This window comes from Schistocerca serialis, chromosome 4 (genome assembly GCF_023864345.2).
Source record: "Schistocerca serialis cubense isolate TAMUIC-IGC-003099 chromosome 4, iqSchSeri2.2, whole genome shotgun sequence".
Taxonomy (NCBI): Eukaryota; Metazoa; Arthropoda; class Insecta; order Orthoptera; family Acrididae; genus Schistocerca; species Schistocerca serialis.
The window spans coordinates 660,826,644-660,848,969 of record NC_064641.1 but is presented as its reverse complement, the minus strand read 5'-3'; the positions used below and the strand labels follow the sequence as shown (position 1 = coordinate 660,848,969).

At 41.6% G+C, this 22,326-nt stretch overlaps 1 protein-coding gene across 2 annotated transcripts in view; it reads right to left on the bottom strand.

Moving 5' to 3' along the window:
• LOC126475526 (sialin-like) overlaps window positions 1-22,326 on the bottom strand; it is a 107,966-nt gene that overhangs the window by 19,074 nt on the left and 66,566 nt on the right. Inside the window, exons 6-8 of one of the 2 annotated variants that reach the window (XM_050103459.1) lie at window positions 20,457-20,609; window positions 9,993-10,125; window positions 3,863-4,101 (exon numbers count right to left, since the gene is read on the bottom strand). In XM_050103459.1, coding sequence (XP_049959416.1) covers window positions 3,863-4,101; window positions 9,993-10,125; window positions 20,457-20,609 — 525 coding nt within the window. The remainder of the gene's footprint in view (window positions 1-3,862; window positions 4,102-9,992; window positions 10,126-20,456; window positions 20,610-22,326) is intronic. The other variant, XM_050103460.1, reaches the window with a different exon arrangement.

Sequence of the window (22,326 nt, the reverse complement as noted above, 5' to 3'; positions counted from 1 at the left end):
TTCACCTAGTCGGATGTGGGGAAACGCCTAAACATCAGATCTAGGCCAGCCAGTACGCTGGCCCTTGTCGTGAATCTGCCTGACGGATTCGATTTGGGCCAGAATCCCGGAAACTGCGTGCTAACACGCTCAGTTATCCGGGAGGGTATTTATCTTCTCTAAGTGTATCTTTATGCAGGTGTTGTTCATTTAGTGCAGTAACGACATAAAAATTTCTGAATTTTTATTCCCTGTTGCTAGCCATATAATTTAAACTACATATAAAAGCCGATTACACTCATGTACTTTAATGGCAGATGTGTATATGAAAGTAGTTGAAATCTCAATTTCTAAGAGATACACAGTTTTCACTCTCCTCTAAAATTTAGAAAGAACGGAATTCCGTTGTTATTTTAGTTACAGATTCAGTTCTTATCTGCGTGCGGAACGACCTTCCTGGAGTCAAAATGTTTAATTTACTAACTATTTAAAGTCTATTAACTATTTAATTCTACTAACTATTCTATTAACTATTTAAATTCGAGTAGTCGAAGTGTAGGTATTTTGATCACTGTGGATATGTGTAATGTAGACTGGCCCTGTCGGTGACAGTAATCTTTTCTTGCAGATTCGTGAATAATTACATCAACATGTTGCGATCTTTCACCGTTCAAGGTTGCCCTCATTGCTCGTGTAGATTGCTGACACTCTGGTTTCCTTGTCACTTCTCAGACTAAATCTGAGTTTAAACGTGACTTCAATTCTTTGTGTGTACTCTTAAAGAGCGAACATTAACAAGCTATTCTCAGTCAGCTCCAAAACGTCCTGTTGTCCATTGTATCGTAAAAGACAAAGAGTTCTGTACATTTCTGCCTGTTTCGAGAGCATTTTTTCAACATATATTTCATGTAAGATGTTATAGTATTCCTAGCACAGAACACTATGCTCCAGAAGTTTAAGGAAATTAAATAAAAGAGATGTATACCTCAAAGAATGTTGAGTGGCAGAGGTAAGGAATATTATACATGAAATTCGGTCAGTTTCTATCTTAATTGTAATTCGATACTCAATTTGGGATTGTCATATAATGAGCAGAATGTACAGGGTTAAAATTAGGGCAGAGAGCTGTGCCAACTGTCCATGTTCGCCAGCCGGTGTGGCCGAGCGTTTCTAGGCGCTTCAGTCTGGAACAGCGTGACCGCTACGGTCGCAGGTTCGAATCCTGCCGCGGGCATGGATGTGTGTGATGTCCTTAGGTTAGTTAGGTTTAAGTAGTTCTAAGATCTAGGGGACTGATGACCTCATATATTATGTCCCATAGTGCTCAGAGCCACTTGAACCATTTTTTGTCCATGTTCAGCCAATATAAGCACATCAAGGTGGTTTCCACTCTATTCACCCCGACACTTCTTCAGTGAGCCTGCCGAAAGCAACACTGCCTATGATTCTATATATTCCTGAAGCTGTAAGTAATAAAATAATTTTGTTGAGTGGTCCTGTCAAAATGACACTATCTATGCTTTAATTACACTGCCTGATAAACAAAAATAAGCACTCGTAAGGGAAGGAGGAAACGAAATGAAACTTCGAGAGATGAGAGGGTGCATGATATTATTTCAGTGCTTACAAAGTCGAAGAAAATTTATAAAGATGTTGGCAGTAAGTGCCAACGGATCAGTATAAAGTTAAACAATCTCTGGCCTGGACGCATGCACTGATTCGGTTGGGAGGGGTGACATCAAGTCGTCAAATCCTCTCCCGAATCAAGCAGGCCAACAACTGCTGGAACTGGTCTTTCATACCCCAAATACTGGCAATGGGACATCCATGGTGATCCTACGTGTGTTCTATCGGCGACAGATCTAAGGATCTTACTGGCCATGGGAGTAACACAACATTATGCAGACAGTTCTTAGAGACATGTACCGTATGTCGAAAAACACTGTCCTGTTGACAAATGGCACAACAATAGTATCGCATGAGCGTAAATGCATGAGGATGCAGGGTGTTGGTGATCTACTGTCAGAGTTCCCTCTGTACCATCAACCTTGACCTGATGGATGCCTATCCAATGATGCCAATAGTAACACTGCTGTGCCCCTCCAATGCATGGGAAAAAAAAAACCTCTTCCCATTTCGCCGGCATACTCGCTATTGATGCTCATCTGAGGTAGTGCAGAACAGTGACTTATCGTCAAGACAGCTGGTATCCCAATTCTCAGTCAGAGCCTTTTACATAAGCGGAAACATATTCCCACTTTTTGTGCTCCAATTTGTTACAAAAATTTTATGAAAGCGTCGTCTCATGCCAGAGCACTGAACTCATATGATTCCTCGTGGATAAGAACAAAATTGGGTGAGAGGGGGGGGGGGGCAGGGATTAACTAAGTTGCTTGATTCAACCTCCCTCTACCTCTTATCCCCTCCCTACCTTGTGTGAGCTTGCCACATGCTCAAAAACTGCTGATAGAAGCTGAGTTAGCTATTTTGGCTAGTTCTCTCACTGCCCATCTACATGGCCTGTGGTTGGTGAATGTGGCAGATGCGTGACAGGGCACTGGCACATTCTGTAAAACGTACGACGACACACACAGTACCAGAATGGATGAGTCAAGCAGGGTCTGTACCTCGGCCTCAATACTCTGGATTTTTCTGCCTGGTGTCATCTCAGACAGAACGATAAAGTTGAAGAACGATAAATCTGAAGAACTTCAGCAGTGAACCGTATTCTTGTCAAGATTTATAAAATGGCCTGGGGGGTGTTTGAATGAATTCGTAACTCACTGCAGAGACACAAGTGCAGTATTGAATTCAAATGCAAGAATGACACGACAAACACTTCGTTTAAGAGTTTGGTATCACGTATTGACACCACGCATGGGCGTCGCAAAGTTGGCAACGGAATTGCAAGTCTCCGTTATAAACTAATAGCGGTCGCATGAGATTTTGTGGACCCAGTGGTGCGTGCCTACTGAACTGCGCATCTAGTGGCCCCATACAGTGAGTGCCCTATGCTGCCGCGATATAGGACGGCCAGCAGCAACCACTCAGCCTACTCACACTTGAAGCCTCTTTGCTACATGAAGCCAAACAGACGCCACGTAGTCACAGCTCCAACGCCATCAGCTTCAGGGAGCCTCATACTTGTTGACATCGACATTGCTGCCCTCTGTTTCTTGCTGCATTATCAGTAATGAATCTTCGTGTGCTTGGAGAAATACAAGTTAAGTAAATCTTCTATCTTGTTCACTAATCAATTCTATCCAGCTTTGCTACGACGACAGTTGCTGCACCGCTCTCTAGCCCACCCTTCCTTGCCGTCGTGAATGAAGTCGTACACAACAAACAGGTTCGAGTGTACAGCAAACCGTATCTTGTAGGAAGCTGACTCACTATTGCATTTTTTGATACTGTAGACCATTGCTGAAATTTGAGCCGATATGGGTGCTCAATCGAAAAGTTTGGGTTTAGAATACGCCTGTACTAACTACTGAAGTCACTGAAGGCACTCGTGGCTAGTAACCACACATTCTCGATTATCTCACAAACAGATCGTTTGCTGACTTACAGTCACTGGAACCGTTTTGATTGTGTTATGAACATGTAGCTTCCCCCATGCTTGTATTAACTCTGTATAAATAACGTAAGTTACTACGGCGTCAGTCGCAATACATTCGCAACGGAGCCAGAAGAAAAGAACACGGCCGATTCCATATTCACACTTGTTCAATCCGAGATCGTGCTCCATCTCTCATGAACACCACTCTAGCATTCCTCTCCCCCCCCCCCCCCCCCTCCGAAGCCACAGAAAAGTGCACGATACCGGACAGTGTTTAGCTTTGCCTCCAGTCTAGTCCAAAGACTGTGCAGACTAACGACTTACGTTGGCGTTGGTGAAGGCGCCGACGATGTAAGGGACTGCGATGCCCGTCAGGTTGGCGAACATGTTGATGATGCCGACGATGGTGCCCGCGTAGTTGGGTGCTATTATCTGCATGTTGAGGTAGGAACTCGTGCAGTCAGCGGCGCAGAATCCGCTGAGAGCCAGCATCGCGATGACGGTGGCGGCGTCGCAGCCCACCAACGCAACCACGACCAACGCCGCTCCGGGCACCAGCGTACCTGGCAAAGAGGGAAGCAACTCCTCTGGTAGTCCCTTTCGTGAAGAAGTAAATGCTATATTATGTTATGGTATATCTTGTAAAACAACGTTAGTGAAAATTTCTACACCGGAATGGGCAAATGTGCCTGAAATAAATCATATACGGTCTATTTGGTAAATGAGGCAACTCAGACGTGAAGATAACTCCAGAGGTAACTCTAGGGGGAGTCGTGGGATAGTTGCTTTTGACAATATACAGGGTGAAGCGAAATTCGCGCACTCGGGCTTCGCAGCGCGACCCCTCACATGCCAGCGATAAAAAAAGTCTGTCGCGGAACTTCGTCTGGCGAGTATATGCGGCAGAAAAAGGATGTTAAAGAGCGGCAATCTGGCAACACTGTAGCAACACGTACGATAACTACGTCCGACTGGACAGTTCAATCGTGCTGCACAGTTGGCGCAGTAGCATACAGGAGGTCGAGGGGTCAACCCTGGGTGGGGGTGCATGTTTTTTATTTGCTAGTTTCATTCTGCTTACTCAATGGAAAAACTGGTAGAAACCGATCCCGGGGAATATCAATTTGGATTCCGTAAAATGTTGGAACAGGCGAGGCAATACTGACCTTACGACTTATTTTAGAAGAAAGATTAAGGAAAGGCAAACCTACGTTTCTAGCATTTGTAGACTTAGAGAAAGCTTTTGACAATGTTGACTGGAATACTCTCTTTCAAATTCTAAAGGTGGCAGGGGTAAAATACAGGGAGCGAGAGGCTATTTACAAAAAAATGGCTCTGAGCGCTATGGGACTTAACTTCTGAGGTCATCAGTCCCCTAGAACTTAGAACTACGTAAACCTAACTAACCTAAGGACATCACACACATCCATGCCCGAGGCAGGATTCGAACCTGCGACCGTAACGGTCGCGCGGTTCCAGACTGTAGCGCCTAGAACCGCTCGGCCACTCCGACCGGCGGCTATTTACAATTTGTACAGAAACTAGATGGCAGTTATCAGTGTCGAGGGGCATAAAAGGGAAGCAATAGTTGGGAAGGGAGTGAGACAGGGTTGTAGCCTTTCCCCGGTGTTATTCAATCTGTGTATTGAGCAGCCGGCCGAAGTGGCCGTGAGGTTAAAGGCGCTGCAGTCTGGAACCGCAAGGCCGCTACGGTCGCAGGTTCGAATCCTGCCTCGGGCATGGATGTTTGTGATGTCCTTAGGTTAGTTAGGTTTAACTAGTTCTAAGTTCTAGGGGACTAATGACCTCAGCAGTTGAGTCCCATAGTGCTCAGAGCCATTTGAACCATTTTGTATTGAGCAAGCAGTAAAGGAAACAAAAGAAAAGTTCGGAGTAGGTATTAAAATCCATGGAGAAGAAATAAAAACTTTGAGGTTCGCCGATCACATTATAATTCTGTCAGAGACAGCAAAGGACTTGGAAGAGCAGTTGAACGGAATGGACAGTCTCTTGAAGGGAGGAATAAGATGAACATCAACAAAAGCAAAACGAGGGTAATGGAATGTAGTCGAATTATGTTGGGTGATGCTGAGGGAATTAGATTAGGATATGAGGCACTTTAAGTAGTAAAGGAGTTTTGATATTTTGGAGCAAAATAACTGATGATGGTCGAAGTAGAGAGGATATAAAATGTAGACTGGCAATGGCAAGGAAAGCGTTTCTGAAGAAGAGAAATTTGCTAACATCGAGTATAGATTTAAGTGTCAGGAAGTCGTTTCTGAAAGTATTTGTATTGAGCGTAGCCATCTATGGAAGTGAAACATGGGAGATAAACAGTTTAGATAAGAAGAGTGTAGAAGCTTTCGAAATGTGGTGCTACAGAAGAATGCTGAAGATTAGATGGGTAGATCACATAACTAATGAGGAGGTATTGAATAGAATTGGGGAGAAGATGACTTTGTGGCAAAACTTGACAAGAAAATGGGACCAGTTGGTAGGACATGTTCTGAGACATCAAGGTATCACCAATTTAGCATTGGAGAGCAGCGTAGTGGGTAAAAATCATAGAGGGAGACGAAGAGATGAATATATTAAACAGATTCAGAAGTATGTAGGTTACAGTAAGTACTGGGAGATGAAGAAGCTTGCACAGGATAGAGTAGCATGGAGAGCTGCATCAAACCAGTCTCAGGACTGAAGACCACAACAACAACAACAACAACAACAACAATTTCATTCTGACATTTCAGTAATATAAACCGTTTCTTATGTCATATGTACCGTAAATTTACAACATTTTGTAACGCTGAACACAACAAATACGTGGTTAGTCAAATAACAAATAAACAATTGAAACAATTAATGGGATCGCGGTGATAACACAATAATAACCGAGTTTGGTCATTATTCGCAAAGCACGTTGCTAGTCCTACTGGTAACGTAAGCTCCTAACGAAACGTAATGAATCTGAACGTGGCAAGAATAATAGTTGGTACTAATCTATGTGACCATTAGAGGAGGCTACAAAGAAAACAGGTTTCGCTTCTACTAGAGGAAGTGGTACGAATAACTATGAGCCCACGACGTGGAAAGGGCATCTTCCAAAGCTGACCAAAGTTCCATTTCTACGAGTGTCGTATGTAAGTGCAAATGTTTTCCAGAGGACCCGCTGCAATCACTGTTGACGATTAAGATGCAAGATACCATACCACTTGGACTACATTTGCTAAATATAAAACATATTCTTGAACCCAGGGTCGAACCCTCGGCCTCCTGCACGCTAACCTAAAACGCTACCCACGGTACCAACTGTACAGCACAGGCTCACCTGTTGACACAGCTAGTTACTATACTTGTGGTTACAGTGGTGCCACATTGCCACTCTTTAACGTCCTATTTCTGCCGGATGTACTCGCCGGACGAAATTTTGTGACAGACATTTTGTGTGGCATGTGAGGAGTGCGCGAATTTCGCTTCACCCTGTGTACAGGGTGAGGCAGCTGAGACAGGTCAACCTACATAAGTCCAGAATGAATAAATATATCGAGTTGCGGTTTTCGGCGAGTTACAGAGGACAACCTGGCGAATTTCCTGGCGTTTGCAAGTAATTTTTATCGTTTGTAGTCGCACAATAACGACACCGACTTTACTTTCTTTCAATTGAACTATATGATTTTTTTTCTGTGGCAGCTGAAAGAAGCTTCTAAGAGAACGACATAACATGTGTGGGAGTTGATCAAATAGTAATGAGATAACAGCGCCGCAAACCAATGTCCCGCCGTCAGGAGAAGAGGTTCCACAAACATATGTCCTGTCATGCCAAATACACGCAAGTATGTAACTCAGGTATGGTTCATTTGTTTATTATCAGGGCTGACATACCAAATGCTTAAAATGTTGAGTATTGCTACAAGCTATAAAACGATTCTAGAGAAACAATACTCGTTTTTGAGTTTCATCAGGAGTTAACGTTAACACAAGCGTGCGTTGTAAGGCATTTCATGCCTTCGGGAGTTGTCGCTGTTTCCTAATAGAGCTCTTGTTTTAATTTTAGCCATAGTTCAGAGTATATAAGAGTTAAGTCTGGTGAGTAAGAAGACCATTTTGCGTTTCCTGAGCGGACAGATCCAATATTCTCCAAATGTTTTCTTAAGAGGGTCTGTCAGCGCATGCGCGAAATGGGAGGGTCATCCGTCATCCCTTGGTACCATACTGATTGCCTTATGACGAATGAGAGGTCTTCCAGTAACTGCAGCAGCAGCATATCTTACGAACTTGAGATACTTGCGTCTATTTAGATCGCCAGCAATAAAACAGGGATCAGTTGTGCGGGTCTTGAAAAACTCGCACCAAGCACTGACAGACCAAGAACGTTGTTTTTATAGACTTCTTTGAGTTAGCGTAGATTTTCAACTGACGATTAGTACATGTTGCCTATGGCTTCCTTAAACAAAATTTTACATAGATATGGAGCATCACTTTGCACTTTACTCTGATCACATACGGGGAGCTATAAGCAATTTTGGAAGAGATTGCCATGAAGCTGCAGATGCAGCGAAATGTGATGTGAAGTGGCTGACATGCGATGGAATATAGTGTTTGCAGAACACTCGTTTGGTTGATCCCTACTTTCGAGATGCCTCTTAGTGGCATTTGCACTGTGTGTTACTACTGCTAAAATTTCGTTCATCACTTGTTCTCTTTCCTTGTTGTATTTTATTCTCCGCACTTCCAGTTTGTAGAACTTTTTTTTTTATAATGACTGCAAAGACATACCGTGAACACTTGGCACCACCTGGATACTCTTCAGCATACAATCGCGCCGCTGCTCTAACAGTTTGGCGACATTCGCCAGAAACGATATTCACTTTTTCTACTGTCGTATACATTGTGAATGTCTCACCAGCTTTGCGAGCAAGTCATCTAAGACAGCAGAACACAGACTGATGGACTTCAAAGGTACAGATCAACACAAAAACCATGCGTGAGTTAGGTGTTAGCTTACATTTGGTATAATAGGGCAGACGTTCGTGGGACCTCTTCTCCTGACGGCGGGACAGTGGATTGCGGCACTGATATCTTGATATTGTTTCTCCATATTGCCCTCTATAACTTGGCAAAAATCGCACATCGATATATTTATTCATTCTGGATGTGCTTTAGATGGCCTGCATTAGCTGCCTCACCTCGTATATATTGTGAAAATAATTATCTTACGACATTTCCTTGATTTACACCAGAACTTATCTTCACGTCTGAAGATGTCCATCATACGCCAAATGGGTCGTATATGGGTCGTATATGGTTATTTTCAGCCTTCAGTATCTAGCGGATAACGTCGGAAACTCAGTGGGGTTGTTCGTGAATGACGCTGTAGTGGACAGTGATGTCGCATTACTACAGAATTGTAGCGAAATACCGGAAGATCTGAAGTGGAACGATGTTTGGTGCAGAGATCAGCATGTGACCCACAGCACAAACAAATGTAAATTGTGCGTAAATAGACGGAAATACCCGTTATTGTTTGATTGCAGGATTTCTGAACAATCACTAGAAGCAGAGATATTCGTCAACTGTCTGGAAGTATGCGTTTGGAGCTATTCAAAGTGGAACAACGAGTTAAAGCTAACAGTAGGAAAGGCAGATATGAGATATGATTGTCTGGAAGATTTCTGAGGAAGTGTAATCATCCCACGGAGGAAGCAGCTTACAAAAACCTATTTAGATCTGTAGTTCAGTACTGCCAGTCAGTCTGACAGGACTGATAGAGGACGCAGAAAAGATTCAAAGAAGAGCAGTGCTTTTCGGCACAAATCTGTTGAGCAGGCGCGAAAGCGTCACGCAGTTGCTCATACAATTCCAGCGCCAAACGCCAGAAGAGAGGATTCGTGCACCATGTTGTACTTAACTATTGAAATTATGGGAACTTATGTTTCTAGCAGTGAACCAATATACTGCTTTTTCCTACGTATGTCTCGCGAAAAACTATGAAAGTAAAATTAGAGACAGCCGAGCTTTTCGGAGGCTTATCTACTATCGTTGTTCTAGCACGCCATTCGCTATTGGAACAAGAATGAGAAGAAGCGACAGTGGGAGACAAAGTACCCCCCGACACACACCAGTACGTAGCTTGCAGAGTGTAGACGTAGTTGTAGATGAAGTTGTAGACTTGTACCTTCAGTCTACTCCTCCGGAATTGTGTCTCAATGGTGATGGATGGGGCTTTCAGGGCCCCATCATCACGACGCAATGGGGAACTGTGTGCTATGTGTGTCCCTAATTGAGTGTTACTATACATTGATAGATCCAGGATAACTAGGAACAAAATTATGAAAGAAAACAGCATTGCTAATATCTTGTCCATACTCCATTACAGCTCTGAACATCGCAATAAAAAGATTATAGAGATATTCTGTTTCGAAAGTTTTGAGTGTTTTAGTAACACAGAACTTACCCAGCGCATTTATTATGCGAAAAGTCCAGATTCTGGATACAAATTCCTTTCGGAGCAGGAAGTTAGTAAACCACACAAATGCCAAACTTCCAGCTGTACCAGTGATGTGGGGAATGGCCGATATGATTCCATTCTGTAAAAAAAAAAAAAAAAAACAGTCGTACATACAATCATTTGTAACGTATTTATAGAGGGAACTACGATTATAATTTCCTTTTAGTTAGAAATATTGATCATCAGACAACAGTATATGCTTTATATACTCTGACAATGTGGCCGAAGTGTTTACATATGTGAATGGAGTGGTGTTTTGCAATGATTACATTTCCGTAATTCAGAACAAATAAGCAGTTCTTGTTTTCCTTTTCATGTTGTACAGTACGAAGTTTTATGAATTCAGTAGTCATTGGCTCAGAAACGTCCCAGAATTTATCATAGTACTATCCACAATCAATAATGAATTGTAGGGAATTGTTTAAAATGTAGCCTAGTGTTGCCCAATGGAGAACCTTTCAGATTTGAAACCGATAACAATTCAGTTGTGAATAATTCATCTAATAGCAATAGCTAGCTGCCGTTTTAATTGCAATAATAAATTACTTATGCTTTTTTGTTATTTTTCAGCCGGCCGAAGTGGCCGTGCGGTTAAAGGCGCTGCAGTCTGGAACCACAAGACCGCTACGGTCGCAGGTTCGAATCCTGCCTCGGGCATGGATGTTTGTGATGTCCTTAGGTTAGTTAGGTTTAACTAGTTCTAAGTTCTAGGGGACTAATGACCTCAGCAGTTGAGTCCCATAGTGCTCAGAGCCATTTTTTTGTTATTTTTCAAAATTTAATTTTTTACCAAAGCTGGGAGAAAACGAACATTTCTTGAGGGGCATAAATCTCAGTGAAGTGATACTGGGAAACTGCAAGTCACTAAAATGCACATGGGTGAGAAAATCTGTTCAAGTAGTCCAGAAGTGAACGCAAACCTTTTCACTGAAAAATCAGTACGGGGGAAATGCAGTGACATGACATTTTTATCATACATTAACATCACAGAAAGATCACCTCGATTTTTTAAAGTTCGTACACACTACGAAGTTGTACCCCTATAATTATTTATGCTCTCAGTCATCAATAGTCACTATAAGGAAGGTAATTCTACAGATGTAGCTACCGGCCAGTCCTCCTCAAGTCAGTTGTCAAAATTTTTGAGAAGGTGATGTACTCAAGGATTGTCACACAGCTGAGTACTAATGGGGCACTTAGTCAATCACAGTTTGGATTTCAAAAAGGATGCTGTACTGTGAAAGGTGGTTAGACCTTCACTCAGCACGTAGCAAAATTATCAAATTATATCACCACTTGGAGTATTTTTGGATTTATCAAAGGCATTTTAGTGTGTCAATACATAAGCGAAATTAACTTTTTATTTGTATATGGTACAGTTCTTGTTTAAGAAATACTAAGCGTGAAGTTACGCTAGAATATTTGAGTAATACAAACAAGGTCCGCACATCCTCTTGATGGGGAGAAATCACTATAAGCGTTCTGCAGCGTCTGATCATAGACCCTTTACTTTCCCTCTTCTGTGATGATGATCTAATGATTTAATTGAATCAGGAGGAAAAGTTAGGCCTTTCTGTAGATGATGAAAGCATTATTGTCAAGCCGTTAAGGAAGCACCCCGGAGAAAACAGTAAATTAAATTAAATTATCTGATTTCTCGTAAATGTACTAGATTTAACCAAAGAGAAAACAAAGCTCATCCAGTTTTTTACAGTTAAACTGCGCCATCTACTATGAATTTATAGAGTGGACCAAATAGAAGTGGCCTGGAGAACAGGGTACAAAGAAGCACAGCAGAAGTAAGTAAATATAGTACTAAACTGACTATAGCAAACATAGTATGTGATCAGCAAGTTGCTGAAGGCGATCGAAGCTGGACTGCTGGAATTGCTGTAATCTCATCCGAAATGTTCTACTGCAGTTCTTGAAGACTATGAGGGTTGTTACGATACACCTTAGATTTGAGGACACCCCACAAAAAGTAATTGCACACTGACAGATTAGGTGACCTTGGTGTCCAGCTATTGCCGTGAACAGACTGGCTTTGCTAACAACCCTCTCAGGCGAGAAGACTGTGTAAATGTGCTCCAATGCTTGGCCGCCTGTATAAGCCTGCTGAAAGTACTGTAGGTCTTTTTCTCCTTTCTGTCACAAATGGTTTCAAAATGTTGGAACCGTAAGGCGCCGAAGTCAGCTTCTGATGAAAGAATGTGAGACCAATAATGCGGCGCGCAGAGACTGCACACCAAACCCCAATCTTCTGATCATGCGATGCTGTTTCGTTGAATTTGTGCGGATTCTCCGCTGCCCGGGTCCTGTGATTCTGTGAGTTGACACAACCACTCAGGTGAAATCAGACTTCATCAGACAAAGAACAGATCCATGTCCAGGCTATTCGTTGTTATCTCAGAGAATAGCCACTTACAAAACTGAAGGCTCTGAGGAGCATCTGCTAGTTTTAGTGCATGAACAACAGTCACTCGGTAGGAATGCATGTGAAGGCCCAGGTGGAGTATTCATCTGCGTGACGGACGTTATTTGCCGGTCTCTTGCGATAGGAGTCCTGTTCCTTTGGTAGGATTCTGAAGCATTTTCTGGTGAAATGCAACCACATTTTCTGGTGAGAGCGCCCGTTTCGGAATATTTTGACTTGTTCAAAACAGATCCTGACTGACGCCATTTTCGGAGTAAGCTTTACATGGCACTCTCTGCTGGCATTTTGACATCATTAAATTTCTCAGAAACGACTGACCACACCATTTCTACTACTCTGTTGTCACATAACTTTCCACAACGAACACACGCTTCTCCACTGTGAGTACCATCTTCCACTTTCCATTGCTCCACACACACTGACACGGCCAGCACTACGTTCTGAACCGATGTGGACCACGTGGCGGGCGTACGCGTCTTCTGAGCGTCAAGGAATGTGGTTATCTGCATACATTCACGTCCTGTCGTATCCACTCGTCCGGGCCTCTTATTTGCTCTACCTTGTAGTTTACCAACAAGAATCATAAACACCTGCTGAGACTTCAACATTCAGCTAGTTTTGCCACAAGAACTATTGTAAACTCTGGGAATATAAAAATCAGTAAATTAACATACACCCTTGGACAAAAAAAAGCAACAACACACAATGCAGGAATTATCCGAATGGGCTGTAAATCGGTAGATGTGATGAACATGTACAGAAAAACAAGTGAAACAATTTCAAAGATATTGGATGATTTATTTAAGAGAAAGAGCTTCGCAAATTGAGCAAGACAGACACGCCTCCGCTGGTCATCGGGACTCAGTTCGAAGCGTGACTCGTCCCTGAAGACAATCCTACTCCAGTCAATGAGATACCAGGCCGAAGACGTGTCTGGAGTCGCCCTGGACAGCGGTGGGATACCAACCTGACTGTCGCCCGACTTACGGCCTAACATCCAGGAGTGATGGTCTGGGATGTCATTTCTTTTCATACTAGGACTTCTTTGGTTATCATACGCGACATCCTTACTGTACAGCGGCACGTCGAAGAATTTATACCCGCGTTTTGTTTCTCTTCATAGCAAGCTATTCTGTGCTTCCCTTCTGTCCTTATATTTCAACAAGATAATGCCCGCCCTCACACGGGATGAGTTTGTACTTCTTGTCTTCGTGCTTGCCAAACTGTACCTTGGTCAGCAAGATCGCCGGATTCCTTCCCCATTAACATCATTTGGATCATTCTGGGCAGGTGTGATGTACCTTTTGCATTTCTTGCTTTTATGTTGACAATGTTAACTGGAATACTCTCTTTCAAATTTTGAAGGTGGCAGGGGTAAAATACAGGGAGCGAAAGGCTATTTACAATTTGTACAGAAACCAGATGGCAGTTATAAGAGTCGAGGGGCATGAAAGGAGAGCAGTGGTTGGGAAGGGAGTGAGACAGGGTTGTAGCCTCTCCCCGATGTTATTCAATCTGTATATTGAGCAAGTAGTAAAGGAAACAAAAGAAAAATTCGGAGTAGGTATAAAAATTCATGGAGAGGAAGTAAAAACTTTGAGGTTCGCCGATGACATTGTAATTCTGTCAGAGACAGCAAAGGACTTGGAAGAGCAGTTGAACGAAATGGACAGTGTCCTGAAAGGAGGATATAGGATGAACATCAACAAAAGCAAAACGAGGATAATGGAATGTAGTCAAATTCAATCGGGTGATGCTGAGGGAATTAGATTAGGAAATGAGACACTTAAAGTAGTAAAGGAGTTTTGCTATTTAGGGAGTAAAATAACTGATGATGGTCGAAGTAGAGAGGATATAAAATGTAGACTGGCAATGGCAAGGAAATCGTTTCTGAAGAAGAGAAATTTGTTAACATCGAGTATAGATTTAAGTGTCAGGAAGTCGTTTCTGAAAGTATTTGTATGGAGTGTAGCCATGTATGGAAGTGAAACATGGACGATAACTAGTTTGGACAAGAAGAGAATAGAAGCTTTTGAAATGTGGTGCTACAGAAGAATGCTGAAGATTAGACGGATGGATCACATGACTAATGAGGAGGCACTGAATAGAACTGGTGAGAAGAGGAGTTTGTGGCACAACTTGACTAGAAGAAGGGATCGGTTGGTAGGACATGTTCTGAGGCATCAAGGGATCACAAATTTAGCATTGGAGGGCAGCGTGGAGGGTAAAAATCGTAGAGGAAGACCAAGAGATGAATACACTAAGCAGATTCAGAAGGATGTAGGTTGCAGTAGGTACGGGGAGATGAAGAAGCTTGCACAGGATAGAGTAGCATGGAGAGCTGCATCAAACCAGTCTCAGGACTGAAGACCACAACAACAACATGTTTTCGTTTTCTTTAAAGGAAAAGAGAAAAGGTGAAGCGGTAGCCCAGCGTACAGCCTGCGCCTATCGTCATGTATTTTTGATTTTCAAAACTTAAAAAAAAATGTTTTTCCTGTTCCTCGATAAGAGAAAGGGCTCGCTCTCTGCTAATGAACGAAGCTCAGTGGTAGCCGTTTTTGGTTGAGAGAATAAGTAAAAAAGTCTGTATTTTTTATGTGTGTAGAAGAAATAATACATTCATATTTCGTTAGTGAAAAATTGAGTTATTATCCCAAGTAGTACTGTAATACAGAAGAATTCAAGAAACCCACCTGTCTACTTCGGAGCTAATACGTAGATCCGATTACAAAAGGAATGATGGACACGGTCAAGATTTTGTAGGTGGATAGGGCGACCGGACGTAATATTATTAATTGGTAAGCATAAATCTACAGCAATGGAAAGACTATTGCGTCCATGGAGAACTAATATGAACTAATATGAACCCATTTACAGGCATAGCGCAGCTTATTGTGCTTGTCCGAGTGCCGAAAAATTAATCTCATTATTTACATATATCGAAACATTTTTTCTTCTTCTTCTGCTTTTACGGCCTCATTGGACCACTTCAGTCAATCATTTCTGGTCCTCTTCTTTGGTATTTTCCCATTCCGAGTGGCCCAGTATCTCTTCATTCGTTCCGATGCTTTCGTCGTTCCTTATCTGTAAATACCCTTTTCATTGTATGTCGTTTGTCAATTTTTGGTTTAAATCTTATTTCTGTGTCCCTCAACTTCTTTAAATTTGGCGTTTTGTTCTGCAAATCATCCAGAGTTATTTCCAGTTCTTCCATATCCTCTCTTATTTCCTTAAGCCATCCTCCTTGTTGTTTCAAATTCCAGAGTTTCTCAATAATTTTCCTTGATAATCTGGTTTCTGGTGTCCTCAGAATGTGACCACAAAAAGAGATCCTTTTCTTTCGTATAGTATTATGTATTTTTTATTATTTTATAGAGGGCGCTCCAACCAGCTCAGGCTTTTGACGATCTAACGCTCTAAATGTACAAAACTTTGCACAAAATCCCTCAGGAGGAACAAACAACCAAAAGTTCCGTCAGTCAATGTCAGGCCGAATAACTGCATGCATAAGAGTCAGATGAACCAACGCGTTATTGACTTGTTCAGTTTTTGAAGCTATTTCTCTTAAATAATAATTTTTTTCTGAAATTTTAATCGGGCTTAGAAGGCTTATTGTTTGGTCTACGATCTGAGCCCGCAACTGGAGGGACAATCTATTGTACGTAATTGCGCTGTGGATCTCGCAGATTTTGTTGTCCACATTAATCACGCCTGTGTCCAACTTAAATTCTTTCATTCCTCCATTAATTTCTAATTGCACCATGATCTTCCGCATCTCGTTTGCTGTTCTTGTTGACGGTGGCAAGATAGAATGCAGTATGCAGGCAGTTGTTGTTGTTGTCTACCTGCCAAGACAGGCTCTTGCTAGATGCCTCGGTTTGCGGCGTTTAAAATATTTGACGTCACAGAGTGGGCATCGGGCCCCCGAGAAATACGGGGCCTGCAGCGAACTTGTGACGTCACACTAATCGGCTCGTCCGCCGCACTTCACGAAGGCGTTGCTCCCTGCAGTGGCCACGGCAAATCAATATGTAATTGAACAGGTACCCACTAACTTTATCATGTGCTATCGAGAGCTTGTACGCACGTAAACGCGCAGTCAAGAAGTACTAAACTCGTCTGAAATAGTTACTCGCTCCCCCCCTAGAGACGGCTACCGGCACTCGTAAGAACTGCTGTGTCACTTGTTGTGACGTATATGCCACGGCCTGTCTTTCTAGTGGGCCTCGGTGGGCAGTGACGTCGTCGACGCCTTGAGCCACAATCTGTACGTTATGTGGTTGTACTCTCTTTCCTGGTACACGTAAATGACAACGTGGAGGAAACGTTTGGTGGACTTCCGCTCGCTTTGGGACACAGCGACAGAGAACAAAGCATTGCTGTTAGAGCGTGATTATCAGTGATGAGTGCGATGGATCGCTAGCTACTGCACTAACTACTGAAACCCACCCCGTCAGACTACCGGACGATAGGCGCCCGTTAAATCAGAAGATGAGACGTTAATTGGTTGCCACCAGCTGATTGCAGAACACAACAGCGACTGTCACTACGAAGAAAGTCATACCACAAATATCATAAGACGTAGCTAGCGTTGATCATGTTACTCAGTGAGATTTGGCAATTTTTTGCACATTGCTCATGTTTGGATGAAATGAATCCAACAACCATCGCATTAACTCCTCTAACAGGAGATATATGTATAATAACATCACGGATTAATGACTGTATACAACGCATCACATTGTTTACAGGAAGAAACACGCCGGCCGGAGTGCCCGTGCGGTTCTAGGCGCTACAGTCTGGAACCGAGCGACCGCTACGGTCGCAGGTTCGAATCCTGCCTCGGGCGTGGATGTGTGTGATTTCCTTAGGTTTGTTATGTTTAATTAGTTCTAAGTTCTAGGCGACTGATGACCTCAGAAGTTAAGTCGCATAGTGCTCAGAGCCATTTTTTGGAAGAAACTCACTTGTTTATTGAGCCTTGTAAGTCAGGGCTGAAAGCTAAGCTCGTTTGCTTTCATTAAATTTGAGAGTATTTGCAAATACATAGGTCTGCTGACCGTAATAGTCAGTCAGCATACCACAAACATCACAAAAGCTCCAGCCACTTGGTCCGGGAGTGGATGCAATTTGTTACTAGGAGACAGTGAATGTGCTCGCTGACGTTCAGTGTCATTTATTGGATTTGCCTTGCAGTGAAGAACAAAACGACGTAAATAAATCTCCCAGCTCTCATTTGCGTCATCGAAGCGAATGACTGAGGGGGAGGCAATGATTCTGCAATTGCAGACTGTTGTACGTTTTCCAGTAGCTGTTCTACTGTTGGTATTGTAATTACCAATGCCTTTCTTGCTGCTGCTGCTGCTGCTGTAGCTGTTACTGCTATTGCAGCTGCAACTGCTGCTGCCAGCTCCAGCAATCCATGACTGACGCTTCACGTCGAATAGTTACACGGCGAGAAAGTGCAAGTGATTCAGAGCACGCTAGCACTCGTTGTTAAACAAGGAACTGAATGGCAGTCTGAGTGAGACACTAGAAGCATAGCAAAGTGGGTTTATAGTATACTTCCATGCATCGGAACAGGCTCAAACTGCGCGACATTGCCCCTACTCGAGGCATAGTACAACAACTGCCTGCATACGGTCCAAACCCTGAATATTTGCATCGAGTTGGATGCGGTAACACACCAGTCGGTGAATGTGGAGAGGAAAGTTCCGCTGATCATGTCGTTTTCAGTTGCCCTCATTTTCAGGCACAGAGAGACTGCAGACAATCAGACTACCATTTGCAAACAATTGTGATAAAAATATGTGGACTGCAGTTTATGTGATTGCACTTAGAATATCTAACTACTTCCAGTCTGTAAGATCAATTTGGACGCTCTGAATATCAAAATAACGTCAATAGATCACGGGAGAAGCGTTTCCTCCATTATATATAATGATAGACACATGAAAATTTAAATAAGAGAAACTATATAAAAAGACACACATGCACACACACCCTACCCATGGGTTTCGTGGAATACGTAATGCTTTCAAATACCAGGAGCGAGATTTTCATATTTTCCCTCTCACAAAGTTATTGCTACGGAAAAAATGAAAAGGACATTATAACATGTAGTTAAATTTGGTACTGGGATGTGAATTTTTCGAATGATTGAAGAAACTGTACAAAAGTGAGCTTCAAATGCTTTTTTCTTGAGTTTTTTCTTGAGTAACTCGAAAACAATGAGCTCCAGCGAAAATGTAACATAGTACAAAATAAAACTACATTAAATTTCCTAAAAAAGTTCCTGTTTATTTTTTCTGTAGATTAATAGTTTGCATGTAGTGAGCGAGAGAATATGAAAATGTTGTGTGTGGTTTTGCAAGGGATGGTGGGTTACATAAAACCTATCGGTAGGGGCGCCTGTATCACCCCATATACAAGATATATTTAAAAAAAGAAATAAAGAACGAATGCCATGACCACTCACACAGGCGTGCATAGACTCGGGGATGCCGAGGTATGCACATAACAGTTGAGCGATGGAGAATAGTGTAGCAACAATAGGTTTAGAAGTGACTATTTGTTTTTTGTCGGTGAAACTTAAGTTATACCGAGGCTGCCAGTAAAATATCTACTAAAAAGAGCTGGAACGTGTTCACTTGGAGCTAAGTTATTTCGTTTTATCTTACGCAATTTTTTAAAGATTTTTATTCTCAGTATTATGCTTTATTTCTACGTTAATATTACCAATGGCTGCTGTTAAAATATCGTATTGTTGTGTACGTAATATAAAACACTGTATGTCACTATGATAACCTAATAGGTACGATCTATTTAGTTCCCTGATAACAAGTCTAAGATTCGTACCAACAAATTTAATTGAACTGAACTCGACTGAACTGTCTTGGCCACCAAATAAATGGAACACATTTACCAACTATAAGGTGCCAGCTCCGCACCCAAAAACCACCAGCCCGTAACTTACGGGAGTCGTGTGGCGCTTGCATAGGCATCTGGCACTATCCGGAACCTGCTAAGCACTTGTCGAGTGCATGCCGTTCGTAATGTATTCCGTTCCATAGGGTGGATCAACACGATATTAAGCGCGTGGTCAAAATATTTTGGATCATCAGTATTTTCCAATTGTTTCTGCAAACTGTTGTTCTAAAGACACGTTCCAAACCACAGCTTTTTATAGAGAATATGATCTACGGAAACTGGAAATAACTATCTTCACTGAAGTATTTAGTTCCGTTTTATCACTATATTCCTTGTATAGTTGTGATTTTCTTAGTGTTACCGTAATTATCTTCTTGTCAACTGTATTGAGGTTTTTTTTTAATTTGATGTGTATTTTTGCTTTCGTTGGACGCCACTGTCCAAACTCTAAACACATTTAACCACATACTAATACTTAAAATTATTCTCTAAATATATAATAACAGCAATATTTCTAATGCAGCTGTTATTTTCACTACTTTCTCTAAATGCTAGACTCTAAAACATAATACCTACTGTAGGACAGACTACGCAGTATGTGACATACTTAATATACTGAGATTAATAAAATCCTTTTGAAATAATAAACATTATTTAATAATTCTGCGTTACCCCCTCAACTACCTTTCTTATTTCTTATACGCTACGCACCCACTTCTCGTATTCTGACTTTAAAACGGGTAAATTGGTATAATTCTGCGTAGCAAAACTTGTTTTCTGGTGGTGTGGCTCCTGGCAGAAACCGAGTTCTTCCATTTTCACCGCAAATATTGATCACATTCTATGTTAGAGCTATTAGTTCACATCTCAACAAAACAATTAATTCAGACTTCTAGCATTTCTTGCTCGATTATAATACCCTTAGCTTTGTTTGTAAATCTCACGGCAAACTTTTTTTGAGAAGGTCAAACGCCCTAGCATTGAATCTTTATTACTATAGCTTACTTTGTGAGCTATGGCAAAAATAGTATGTAGACACTAACGCTTCGGATGTCATAATGCAAGACTTGGGCGAGGTACAGCGGTATCGACGTTATCAGCAAGTAGAAACTCATGTCGGAAGTGACCATGACTGCGATGAGAGCCCAGATAGCTGGAGTCAGCAAAATGCTCTTCCACGGCACAGGCAGATTTGTCTGTAACAGCAAAGAAGAAACATTTTTCAGTTAAAGTAACGAATATGTTTGCTTTGTAAGTAGTGCGGCTATGGCGACTTTGCACGTCCGGTTGCCTGTATGCCAGTGGTAGTAAAATATATCCCTCTCTCTGACACACACACATATATTTAGATCTCTCAATCGCGGCCCATTGATTTGCAAGACATTAAAACGAAACAACCAATATGTACCCAATAGCTGCCATCTTGGCAATGTTCAAAATCATCCAAACGATTTCAAGCATTGGGGGTATGAATTAAACAACGCCTTCAGTCACCAGTTTTTCTTGTTTTATTAACTACACGATGCATTTGCGACCCTCTGGGTCATTCGTCAGGTGTAATTTGTCTTAATACAGGTTTTATTTCTTCTTTTGAATGAGGTGAAATGCATAGTCCTGTCACGAAAAGGTTCAATGTTAGGTATTGAATTTCATAATTCGTACACTGAAAATATGTGCAAAATAGTAAAAAATTAACAGCGTAAACTTACCACATGATCCAAGGAAAGCATATTTAACGTTTTAGCCCCAGCAAACCTTCTTTCCTCTGTCGTTTTAGTACATGTCACTTTAGCCAAGAGGCACATTCGTACACACGTTTATAAACACTTCACAGATGTTTTTGTACATTGCGTTGTCAAAGATGAATTTATTCGTAGTGCTAAAGATATAACTATTAAACAATTAACATATGCAAGATATAGCTTTAGAATAGGTCATTAAAATTATTGAAATAACTATGGATTGCGAAATCTGTTTGTTCATTGAACATAGATTCTGGTTTCTTTTGATTTTGTGGAGGTATATCTCCAGTTGTTCTAACAGACTTAGGGTCTTACCATTGGCTTCGTTATGTAGTATTACCAAATTGTTTTCTAGACTGTTGATGACATGTTTCGTTTCCAAGATATGTTGTGCAATGACTGATTTTTCGAAATTCTTGAGCGTGAAAGCATTTACACGTTCTTGAAAACGGGTCTTGAAGTTTCTGCCTGTTTTCCCTACATAGTTGGCAGGACAACTGGGCCATGATACTTTGTACACTTCTCTGTTGTTGTATGTTTGAATATTTGATTTTACGTTATGCATGAGTAAGTTTCCTAACTTATTATTGGTTGAGAATGCAACTGTTACATTTGTTTTTCTGAAAACTTTGGCGATTTTTTTGTTATATGGGGCCCAGGAATGAAATACTGGCGAATATTATCTATTCTTTCTCAGTGCGTCCATTCGTTGTCTTGCTTTTGTGTATTTGTCTGCTTAACTTGTCAGTTGATTAGGCTGTGTAGCCATTGCTTATGGCAGTGCTCTTTGTTGTACCTATCACATTCTTGGCGGTGCTTTCTTGTAAATCAAGGGAGTGTACTCTGTGTAGCATGGACATAAATGCAGCATGTTTAATTCATACCTCCAATGTTTTGAATACAATCACGTTTTAAGCTGCAAAATATGGATAAAATTAAATTAGATTTCAAATATTTATCAAAAACACACACACACACACACACACACACCTTTATCCACATTATTTACCAAAAATACACACACACACACACACACACACACACACACACACACACACACACACACACACACACACACACACACACACTTGTATCCACAGATTGTGTATTATTTATAAAAAAATATGCCAGTTTCTTCTAAATTGTGTAAATTGGGATCACGTTCAAAAGT